This window comes from Pistacia vera, unplaced genomic scaffold, assembly GCF_008641045.1.
Source record: "Pistacia vera cultivar Batoury unplaced genomic scaffold, PisVer_v2 Contig656, whole genome shotgun sequence".
Lineage (NCBI taxonomy): Eukaryota > Viridiplantae > Streptophyta > Magnoliopsida > Sapindales > Anacardiaceae > Pistacia > Pistacia vera.
The window spans coordinates 906,041-917,605 of NW_022196508.1; the positions used below are offsets into that span (position 1 = coordinate 906,041).

Consider the following 11,565-nt stretch of genomic DNA (forward strand, 5'->3'; position numbering starts at 1 on the left):
TAATACAATTGTGAATTGTGAACATAAAATAATTTCTAAAGCCTCTTTCACTGTGTTCACAATACATCATTTTTGTTACGGAAAGAAGTGAAAGATGAAGAGCATCTTAAATAGTTAAAATTTGCCAACTCTCACCAGTTATTCATCGTGTAAGACAAGATTATCATTTTAAATTTTTATTATCTTTTAACTCATGAGATAAGATCAAGGACAGAGATTAAATAACAAATTGTCCACCTCTAGATGAAATTTCTTTTTTTATACGGTCATAAACTTTAAGCCGAAATTATCAAATTAATCATTTATAATATAATTAAAGATATATTTGATATGTTATTTATTTTCATATTCGATGTACTTCACAACCTCAAAACATTTTGTGCAAGCATTGAATTTGTATGTGTTAATTAATTTGTTTATTGTTTTCTTCCTGTTTTGAAGAAAAAGTTAATAGCCATAAAATTGGCTTTAATTTGAAGAAAAAACAAAAAATCATAATTGTTGACATGTGTTCACTTGCGGTGTCGACTTTTGCTCTTTATCATGTTAATTAATTTTTTTTTTACAGGACGCGTTTTAGTACAATGCAATCCTGCACCACAAACGCGCCCTAGATCTTCTTTATCATATGCACCAACTCGTTTTCGTTATATATTTTATTTTTCATTCTGCCTATAGCTATAAGCTCACTCATTGCATTTGCTCTCAATCAAGATACACTCCCTCAACTCATCACTATTTCGTTCATATCCCTCTCTACTCCACTTCTCTGAAGCTCCTCTTTTTCTACGTTTTTCTGTTTTCTTCACCTTCACCGCTTCAGAGGCCACTCCTGCTGATCTTTTTTTTTTTTTGGCTAAAAGAATTCTTTTGAGCAGAAACTACATCGCTTGATTTTTTACTCCCATTCTTTTATTCACCCCGGTTTTTTATTTAAAAAAAAAAAAATCTCTCATTTTCTCTGTTTCTTGTTTAACAAAAAAAAAAAAAAAAAAATTGTTTTGTTATTGTCTCTGTTTTAATTTCATTTGCTTTCTTTCTCCCTACTTTTCAAATTTAAAAAAACGAGTGAAGCAGAAAGGAAAAAGGGTTGAAAATGGTCGAGTTTGCCGCGAGTATTGCAGGTATTGTGGGTACTGTTCTCGGTGTTGGCAAGTGCTTTACGTACTTGTTCAACCACAAGGGCAACTTAAGTAAGCTCGAAAGAGAAGTTGGGAAGCTGAAGGTTACCAAAAATATAGTGGATGTTAAGGTTGAAGATGCTAGAAAAAATGTGGAAGAGATCTTAGGGACGGTTGAGCAGTGGGTAATTAGAGTGAACTCCATCGTTCCTGAAGCAGATACGTTGATTGAAGAGAGAGCAAACGTCGGATGTTTCAACTTGAAAGCCCGCTACAGACAGAGCACGAGAGCATCGATAAAGGTGGAGGATGTTGCTCAACTCCTGGAGGAACAAAAAGCATTCGGCGATCAGGTTTCCCGCCGTATCAGTCATGAAGATACGAGGCTTATATTGAATCAAGATTACTTGGCCTTTCAATCACGATCGTCCACTTTGGAGGATGTATTGAAGGCATTAAATGAGGCCGAGGTGGACATTATTGGGGTTCATGGGATGGGTGGCATCGGTAAGACCACCCTGGTCAAAGAAGTTGTAAGGCAGACGAAGGCAGACAAGCGATTTGATAAGGTGATTTTTGTAGAGGTAACTGACGCTCCGAACATAGGAAAGATACAAGAAGAAATTGCGAAAAAATTAGGTTTGAAGTTTGATGATGAGAAGACTGAAACTGAAAGAGCAGACAAGTTATTTGCACGATTGAAGGAGGAGAAGACAATCCTAATAATTTTAGATAACATTTGGGTCTATCTTGATCCGAAGGAACTAGGAATTCCTAAGGGATGTAAACTAATGTTGACAGCAAGGGATCAAAGCGTGTTGGGCAGGATGGATTCAAAGTCTTTCTCGATTGGCCTTTTGGAGGAAGAAGAAGCTTGGAGATTGTTCAGAAAGATGACAGGTAATAACGTCTTTTCCTTGTACATTTCTATTGGTTTGTTACAATTTTTAATACTAAGTTATAGATTTCACTCATTTCAGAGCTCCCCGGATCTCTAAAGAAAGTTTTATTCATTTAAATTTTGTAACACAAAAATATAATACTTGCTGTTTCAGTTTACTTGATTGGATCAATTTTTTTTATTTTTTTTTTGAAGTAATAATAACATGAAAAATAGTTCAATTTCACCAACATACTCGTTAACTATAGCCTTGATATGTAAATATGTATACCAAAAGTTTTATGTGAATAACATGAAAAAAGGTTCAATTTCACCCGTTTACTCGTTAAAGAGGACCATCTTAAGCCTTAAACACTTCGTAAGCAGCAACTGGACGCCACATGCACTTCTATTCCGCCACCTAAATTTGTATCATCACTGTTTCAACCGTACAAAAATTGAATGAATGATCATTCAAGAGAAAGTCACAAGATGATAAGAAGCGCCGATGAATATTGTGTCAGTGATTTTATACAAGAAAAGTGGAAAGAGAAATATCAATTAAAAAAAGATATTTTGAAATTAAGTGCTATTTATTTATATATTTAGATATACTAACAATTTTGAATGAGAGTTATTTAGAATGGTGGTCTATAAAAAAATAGATGGAGAGAAATAACAATATCACTCAATTTTTTGCACTTTATATAGGTTTTTATAGCAGTGCTTTGGAGAAATAACAGTATCTTCCTTTTGTTGAATCTTCAATTAGTTTCCTCCAGCCGTTTGAAATTATTCTTTAAGGTTTTAGTATTTATTTGATATTTTAAATTTTTTTTATAAAACAAAGTCTTTAATTGTATATAAATTATAATGTACACATCCAATCATATAATTATATATACAACACTTTAAAATATATATAAGAATGCTATTTAGCATAGGTATTTTTTCTTTTATGCAAGTCTTATTGTTGTTAGACCTTGGCCCTTTTGAACAAAATGGCCCTGACTCTGATGAACTTTTATATATAAATATCAACACCAGTTCATGCATCAATATTATATGATCCCGTAATAATATATATTTTCATTATTTTGTCCTTTCAGCAGTGTTTTCAAATTATGCGGTCGAAAATATTCTCAAATATTTAACAAACAAAAGATATATTTACTTTTTATATGTCAAACAATAAATTTCAGAATTGATTTTGCAATATATTCTTAAAGAATTCTAAATTAATCAACATACTTTATAAAAATTTATCTTTCTGCCACCTTGATTTATAATTCTCATTCCCCTTGTAGGTGAAGTTGTTGATACGTGTGAGTTGCAATCTCTGCCGAAATATGTATGCAAGGAATGTGGTGGTTTACCAATTGCCATTGTTACTGTAGCAAAGGCATTAAAGAACAAGAGAGAACTATCTCAATGGAGGAAAGCCTTACAAGAATTGAGAAGTCCTTCCCCAACAGAGTTCAAAGGAGTGCTGAAAGAGGCATATTCAAAGATAGCATTGAGTTACAATTATTTAGAAGGTGAGGAACTCAAGAAAGTTTTTTTGCTCTGTAGTATAATGACACATGATGCTTCCATTTCAAATTTGTTCAAATTCGTTATGGGTTTGAATATACTTGAAGGAAATAATCTTAAAATAGAAGAAGCTCGAAATAGACTAGATGCGCTTCTTCATGAACTCAAAGAATCTTGTTTATTACTTGGTTGTTCTTCAAGTGAACGATTTTCTATGCATGATGTTGTTCGGGATATTGCTATAACAATTTCATGTAGAGACCATCATGTACTTACGGAGAGAAATGATGTTGAAGATGAATGGAAAAATGTAGATATACTCAAAAAGTGTACCAAAATCTCCTTAGCTAGTAGCAATATTATTAGTGAACTTCAGGCTGAAGGTTTAGAATGTCCAAAACTTGAATTTTTCTATATGGGTATGAAGTACCATTCTTCTTTCAAATTTCCTGAGAAATTTTTCTCAGGGATGGAAAAACTCAAAGTTTTAAGTTGGAAACGTTTTCCATCATCAATTAGTCTTCCAATAGGCCTTCAAACATTGTGTTTGGATAAGAGCGAAATTAGAGAAGTTGCTAGTATAGGAGGGTTGAAGAAACTAAAGATCCTTAGCTTGAGTGGTTGTTATCGTATTAAGCAATTGCCTGGAGAAATAAGTCAACTAACTCAACTAAGGTTGTTAGATTTAAGCGGTTGTCTGAATCTTCAAGTTATCACAGTAGATGTCATATCAAGCTTAGTCCAATTGGAAGAATTATACATGGGAGGATGCTCTGTTCTATGGGAGGTCAGAGGACCCAATGTTAAAAGAAGTAATGCTAGTCTTGAGGAGTTGCTTCATTTGCCGCATCTCACTGCACTAGAAATAGATATTAAAGATGAGAAGATTTTGCCAAAAGGATTTTTCTCAAAAGAGTTGAAACGATACAGTATATCAGTCGGAGATGGGTTTCGTTGTCGTGGTTTATCCCTTGGATATGAGAGGTCATTATTTGGTGAGAGCGTTGATGGGTTTCGTCGTTGTGGTTTATCCCTTGGAGACGAGAGGTCATTATTTGGTGAGAGCGTTGAGTCTATTCAAAACAAGGGTTCAAGAAGAATCAAAATGAAGCTTAATTCTTCCATTTGCTTGGAGGAATTGCAAAGGATCAAGAATGTTGAATCCTTATGTTTGGATGAATTGCAGAATGTCAAGAATGGTCTTCAAGAATTAGACAATGATGGTTTTTCACAATTGAAACATCTCCATGTCCAAAATAATCCTAACTTCTTGTGTTTAGTTGACTCAACAAAATGCGTAACTGCCTTCCCCCTCTTGGAGTCACTAATTCTTTTCAATATGATTAATTTGGAGAAGATATGTAATGGTCAACCAAGAACAGAGTCCTTCTGCCATTTAAAATTCATAGAAGTGAAAGGTTGTCATAAATTGACAATTCTCTTCTCTTTTTCCCATGCCAAAATTCTTCCACAACTTCAAAGACTTAGAGTGGACGATTGCAGGAATGTGAAAGAGATTTTTGCTATTGAAAGAGAAGATAATGTCAACAATGGGAGCGATAAGATTGAGTTCTTTCAATTACGCTTCCTAACTCTGAAACATCTTCGGAGGCTTGCAAGCTTCTGCTCAGGAATGACTACAACATCGGCATCACAATCGAGACATGATGAATTGACATTGTTTGACGAAAAGGTAAGCTTGATGATAACCTTGCACTTTTCTATTATATATGTAAACAATTTTTAGTTCTTAATTTATCTGAGAAAATATTGAATAAACAATTAACTTTTACTGCAGCTTGTTATCTCCAATTTGGAGGCTTTAGAAGTTGAAGATATAGAATCTGAAATGATTTGGTGCAGTCCAACATTCATGACATCATTCTATCATAATTTAACAAGCTTGACCGTGCTGGGCTGTAGAAAACTAAAATACATATTTCCAGCTTCTATGGTTCAAAGCTTTAAGCACCTCCAAAACCTTCAGATTTGCAGATGCAGAGATTTAAAGGAGATTATTGCTCATGGAGCAGAAGAAACTCCTAAGTTTGTCTTTCCGCGGTTAAAGTTTCTAAAACTTGACAACCTACCAGAGCTTACAACTTTTTACCCTGGAAGGCATACTTTGGAGTGGCCTTTGTTAGAGAAGTTACGGGTTTGTGATTGTAAAAAAGCAAAGATATTCACTTCAAAATGTGGTAGCTCCAATGAAAATAACACGGAGGCCCAATTTCATAATTCAGAGCCAGCCCTCTTCTTGATTGAAAAGGTAAGTATCTGTTTTCTTTAGTTAATGAACAAGAACTAAACAAAATAGAATTATTAATAAATTTAGATATATACTTTCTATCTTTTTATTTTCTTTGACAAAATTTAGATATATAGAAAAAAATAAATTTGTAGTTTGATTTGGACAAATTTGTTATGGAAAATTAGATCATCCAATATTAATATGAGACATTCTCCTCCAAAGTTAACCACCGCAAACAGTTGATTTCAAATCATGCATGATCTGAATTCAAAAGAACATTCTTTTCCCACGTCAGTTTGTCTTTGGTGTTCAATTCAACATTTTGTTCCCCTTCTGTTTCTTGTTAAAATTATAAACTATTGGGATATTGTGTTTAACTGCAATTTGTTGTTGTCAACTGATATGCAGATCAACCCGGATTTGAAGGAATTGATAGTGTATAGCATGATTCCACTTGGAATCCTTAAAAGATTTAACAACCTAGAAAAGCTCAAACTAGAGGGGGGTTCAGACGAAGTATTATGCTCATGTAAAGAAGAAGAGAAAAATATTGAAATGCCAATACAAATAAAACATTTAGAGCTGGATCATCTTTATCAACTGAAGTACTTTTGGAAAGAAGACTGCAAGCTGGATCCTGTTCTTCTGTTTCAAAATCTTACCCATCTGAGAGTAACAGATTGCCATAAAATAGAGATGAACTTAATAACACCTTCAGTTGCCAGAAGTTTGCTGCAATTGAGGGAAATGAGTATCTGCAAATGCGATATGATAATAGAAGTAGTAGGAGATGAGAGAAATGCAGCAAAAGATGAGATTGGTTTTCCCAAACTGAAGTCGCTGTCACTTTATGATTTAGAAAATCTGGTGTGCTTCTACTCTGGGAATTGCATTTTAAAATTCCCATCGTTAGAAGAATTAAAAGTGATGCTTTGCCGCAATATGAAGACTTTCTCTCAAGGGGTCTTGAGCGTACCAAAGTTACAGAAGGTAGAGGGATTTATGGAAAAGCTGTGGGAGGGTGATCTTAATTCAACTATACAACAAATCTTTGAAAAAATGGTATGTATTTATTTACTTAAGTGACTAACTTTTCTATTAGTTTTTAATAAATACAGCTGTTTAGATACCATTAACCAAAAAAAAAAAAAAAAAATTACATCTTTTAAATTTAATAAGTAAATTCACATTTTATAGTTTTATAATGATAAGAAATAGTAAAATAATTAAAAAGATCAAAAAAAAAAAAAAGAATGGTTAAATAGTACATTAAATACGAAAAATACGTTTATAATGTTCCATTCATTATTTAGTAATTGGGTGAGGCTTAGCAGTAGTTTATTGCACAATATAGACCCAAATTAGGGTATACAATGGACTCATGCTTAGCCCATACATGTAGGCCTGTGAATTATTAATTGAATGAACATCGTTTTCATGCATTTTTGCTTTTGAATTATTTATTTATTTTTGCCCTTGATCTATCAATTTCTCTGTCAATCATTCTATCTTGTCTATTTCTAAAGTTTCTATCTCATTCTTTTACTTTTTCTCCATCATTTATCCAAGTAATTAGTGACTAGAGTTCAGTATAGACTTCTAGTCTGAAAATCATTCATACATAGAACAATAGGCCCCATGTGGGTAGTGGGGAAGTGAAGAATTGTATCAGTTCCACAATTATTTAATATTAATCCCCCCATTATGAACGATAAAATAGTTTCATAATGATAAAAAAAATAATATGCCACTTATTCTGCCAAACTCATAAAAGATAAAACCACTTAGGTATAAAGTTAACAGATTCTTGTTACATTTGTCAGTCTAGGGGCAAAATAGGCATAGAAAGTCTCATGAACGCACATTTTATGTAAAGAATTTTAAAAAAGGAGTACAATTTTGGGGCAAAATTTTCCATAAAGTTCAAGCGAAAAAACGAAATTCATCTACGAAGGAAATCCCTAGCAGTGACCTTAAAATCTGGACCAAAACCTAACTCAAAAACTCCAAAAGTGGCTAACCAAATTTATTAATTTTCATTGAGAGCTTTTATCAAACACTTAGTGAGCCTTAGCTTTTGACATACATGTAATATGAATCACAACATCTACCCAATTCTAAGACAGAAGCTTGTAACTAATTATATATATGTAATATGAATTAAAAATAAGAAGCAAAATACCAGCTAAAAAGTCTTACAAATTGAGATGGTGGGATCTTTGAGAGATATAAAAAAAAAAAAGAATGAGTGTATTAATAATGAGACCAATAACAAAACTATAAATTCTAAAATAATTGTGTGAGAAACATCAATTTTAACATGATTTATATTATTTATTTTCAGCATTCCTTTGATGCGAAGGAGAACATCAAGCAAATATGGCGAGGCCAAGTTCCAAATGAACCTGAGGCTGATCAAGTGAAAGCTGTTGAGATATTTAAAGACAAATCAACAAGCATTCCAGTTGAAATCATTAAGATGTTTCACAAGCTTGAAAACCTTGAACTAAAAGCAAGTTCATACAAAGAGTTGTTCTTATGTGGAGATGACGACAAATGTGCTGGGGCATTCACACAGTTAAAAATTTTGGAAGTCCTTTATTGTCGCAATCTGATCACTCTACTGCCATCTTCTACATCGTTTGAAAATTTAACAACTCTGAAAGTACAATATTGTAAGGGATTGAGGAGCTTATTGACATCATCAACAGCAAAAAGTCTGGTGCGACTCGAAAAAATGACAATAAAACAATGTGAAATGCTTACAGAAGTAGTAGCAAATGGGGGAGATGTGGAGAAAGATGTAGTTTTCAGGAAACTGGAGAGTTTGTCACTTGATTGTTTAGAAAATCTCACAAGCTTCTGCTCTGGGAATTACAACTTTAAATTCCTGTCACTGAACAGATTAATTGTGCATGATTGTCCCAAGATGGAGACTTTCTCTGGAAGAGTTTTAAGCACACCAAAGTTACAGAAAGTGGAAAGATACAAGTATGATTATAATGGGTGTTGGGATTATGATCTCAATACAACCATAAAACAATTACAAAAAATGGTACGTAATTATTTACTTAAAAAGTATCTGTTTTTGTTGATTTGATTACCTTCACATCTAACCACTAGAATTTTATATGTGCTAACTAAAATAATGGTTGTAGACTCTTAACACTTTTCAATCCCCATGGCCTCGTCTTTACTTTTTTACTTTAACGAAAATAATGATCTTAATAAGTACTTAATTAATTGAATACTAAAATTGATATCTGATGGTAAGATGAATGGTGTAACCTTACCATAAAACGTCTTGATGAAAGATACCTTTAATTGATCAAACAAACATTTTCTACTTTTACTTTCAATATGTTGTGCTCTATGTAGATTGTGTTTTCATCTTCATTAATTGTTTTGCTTTTATCTTTCCTTCTTCAATTGTGACGTTGCTCTGAATATATAAACATCACTTATGTTTCCATCATTTTATCATTTGAGGTTGAATGGTGGAAACAATTATTTTACTCTTAATTTATATAGAATAAAAGAATATTATTGAAATAAGAATTATGAATGCAGGTCGTTTTCCCCGATATGGGGTGCACTGAACTGATGTCATTGAAGGAATTTGCTGAAACGTTATGTGACATCCAGCTTCTGATGTCAACATCTTCCTCGTATCGTAATATAACATGCTTGATTTTGAAGGGTTTTAAAAAGCTGAAATATATATTTTCATCTTCTCTAGTAAAAGGCTTTGAACAGCTTCAACAACTTGAGATAATAGATTGTGTAGCTTTAAAGGAGATTGTTACGATGGAAGAAATAGAAACAACTTTTACGTTTGTCTTTCCACGGGTAACATTTTTAAAATTCAAGAACCTACCAGAACTTGCAACATTTTACTTTGGAAGACATACTTCAGAATGGCCGTTGTTAGGAAAGTTACAGGTTTGTGATTGTAAAAAGGTAAAGATATTCACTTCAGAATATGGTAGCTCCAATGAAAACAACACAGAGGCCCAATTTGATATTTCAAAGCCAGCCCTCTTCTTGATTGAAAAGGTACGCATCTCTTTTCTTTGGTTAATAAAAAAGAAAATAAACAAAATAGAATAATTAATGATTTTAAATATATACTTTCTATCTTTTTATTTTCTTTAACAAAATTTAGATATATAAGAAAAAACCAAATTTGCAGTTTGATTTGGACAAATTTATTATGGAAAATTAGATCATCCAGTATAAGTATGAGAATTTATCACTCAAATTCAATGAAAAAAAGTTTGGCTTATTAATTTAAATTTTAACCACCGAAAACAGTTTATTTCAAATCAGGCATGATCTGAGTTTAAAAGAACATTCTTTTGCCACGTCATTTTGTCTTTGGTGTTCAATTCAACATTTTGTTCCCTCTCTGTTCCTTGTTAAAAATATAAACTACGATATTTTGTTAACTCAAACTTGCTATTATCTATTGTTATGCAGATCAACCCTGGTTTGAAGGAATTGATAGTGGATGGCATGATTTCACTTGGAATCCTTCAAAGATTTAACAACTTAGAAAAGCTCAAAGTAGACGGGAGTTCAAACAAAGTATTATTCTCATGTAAAGAAGATTGCAAGTTGGATTCTATTCTTCTTTTTCAAAATCTTACCCATCTGGAAGTAACCCGTTGCCATGGAATATTGATGAACTTAATAACACCTTCAGTTGCCAGAAGTTTGCTACAATTGAGGGAAATGACAATCAACAGATGCGATATGATAATAGAAGTAGTAGAAGATGTGAGAGATGCAACAAAAGATGAGATTGATTTCCCCAAACTGAAGTCGCTGTCACTTGATTATTTAGTAAATCTAGTGTGCTTCTACTCTGGAAATTGCATTTTAAAATTTCCATCTTTAGAAGAATTACACGTGAGTCGATGCCCCGATATGAAGACTTTTTCTCAAGGAGTCTTGAGCGCACCAAACTTACAAAAGGTAGAGGGAGATTGGGGAGAGTGGTGGGAGGGCAATCTTAATTCAACTATACAACAACTATACAAAAAAAAGGTATGTATTTATTTACTTAATAACTTTCCTTTTTAGTTTTTAGATACCATTAGAAAATAAAAAAAAAAAATTAAATTACATCTTTTTAAAATCTAGGTAAATTTTTTTCCCTAACAGAGTCACTTTAAAGTTTCGTAAGTAAATTCACATTTTATAGTTTCATAATGATAAGAAATAGTAAAATAACTAAAAAGCTATAAAAAAAAAAAAAAATGGTATATTCCAAAATTCATTGACACTACAACAAATTTAGAGTTTCAATGAAGAGCCACTTTTGGTGCCATTTTTTTTTTTTTTCCTTTTACTAATGGTTGAATTAGTAGACAAGTTATTAGCATGTAGGTATTATTAATTAACCACCACCACACGACCCCACCCCCCAGGCTTGCCAAACTCATAAAACCACTTAGGTACATATAATGACGCAAGACCCCCTGTTATATAAAGTTAACCGATTCCCATAGCATCTGTCAGTATAGGGGCAAATAGTCATAGCATGGATAAACATGAATAAAAAATTAAAAACAAAAATCTCAGAAAGTCCCATGAACACACATAAAACAAAGAATTTAAAAAAAGGAGTATAATTTAATAGAGGTGTTTAAAAGCGGTTAATCGTCTTTTTGAATCGAACTAATTTTTTGGTTCAGGAAAATTTCCAAACCGAAATCGAACAGTTACAATACTTTTTTTTTTAAATTTTTTTTCTAAATTAAATTGTAAATATAAAA

At 32.5% G+C, this 11,565-nt stretch overlaps 1 protein-coding gene across 1 annotated transcript in view; it reads left to right on the plus strand.

The window, feature by feature from the left end:
* Positions 1-677: 677 nt before the first annotated feature.
* Positions 678-11,565, plus strand: part of LOC116112115 — a 77,148-nt gene continuing 66,260 nt past the window's right edge. Inside the window, exons 1-7 of the mRNA XM_031398304.1 lie at positions 678-2,021; positions 3,309-5,227; positions 5,333-5,803; positions 6,194-6,847; positions 8,130-8,840; positions 9,356-9,841; positions 10,265-10,834. Coding sequence (XP_031254164.1) covers positions 1,097-2,021; positions 3,309-5,227; positions 5,333-5,803; positions 6,194-6,847; positions 8,130-8,840; positions 9,356-9,841; positions 10,265-10,834 — 5,736 coding nt within the window. The 5' untranslated portion in view covers positions 678-1,096. The remainder of the gene's footprint in view (positions 2,022-3,308; positions 5,228-5,332; positions 5,804-6,193; positions 6,848-8,129; positions 8,841-9,355; positions 9,842-10,264; positions 10,835-11,565) is intronic.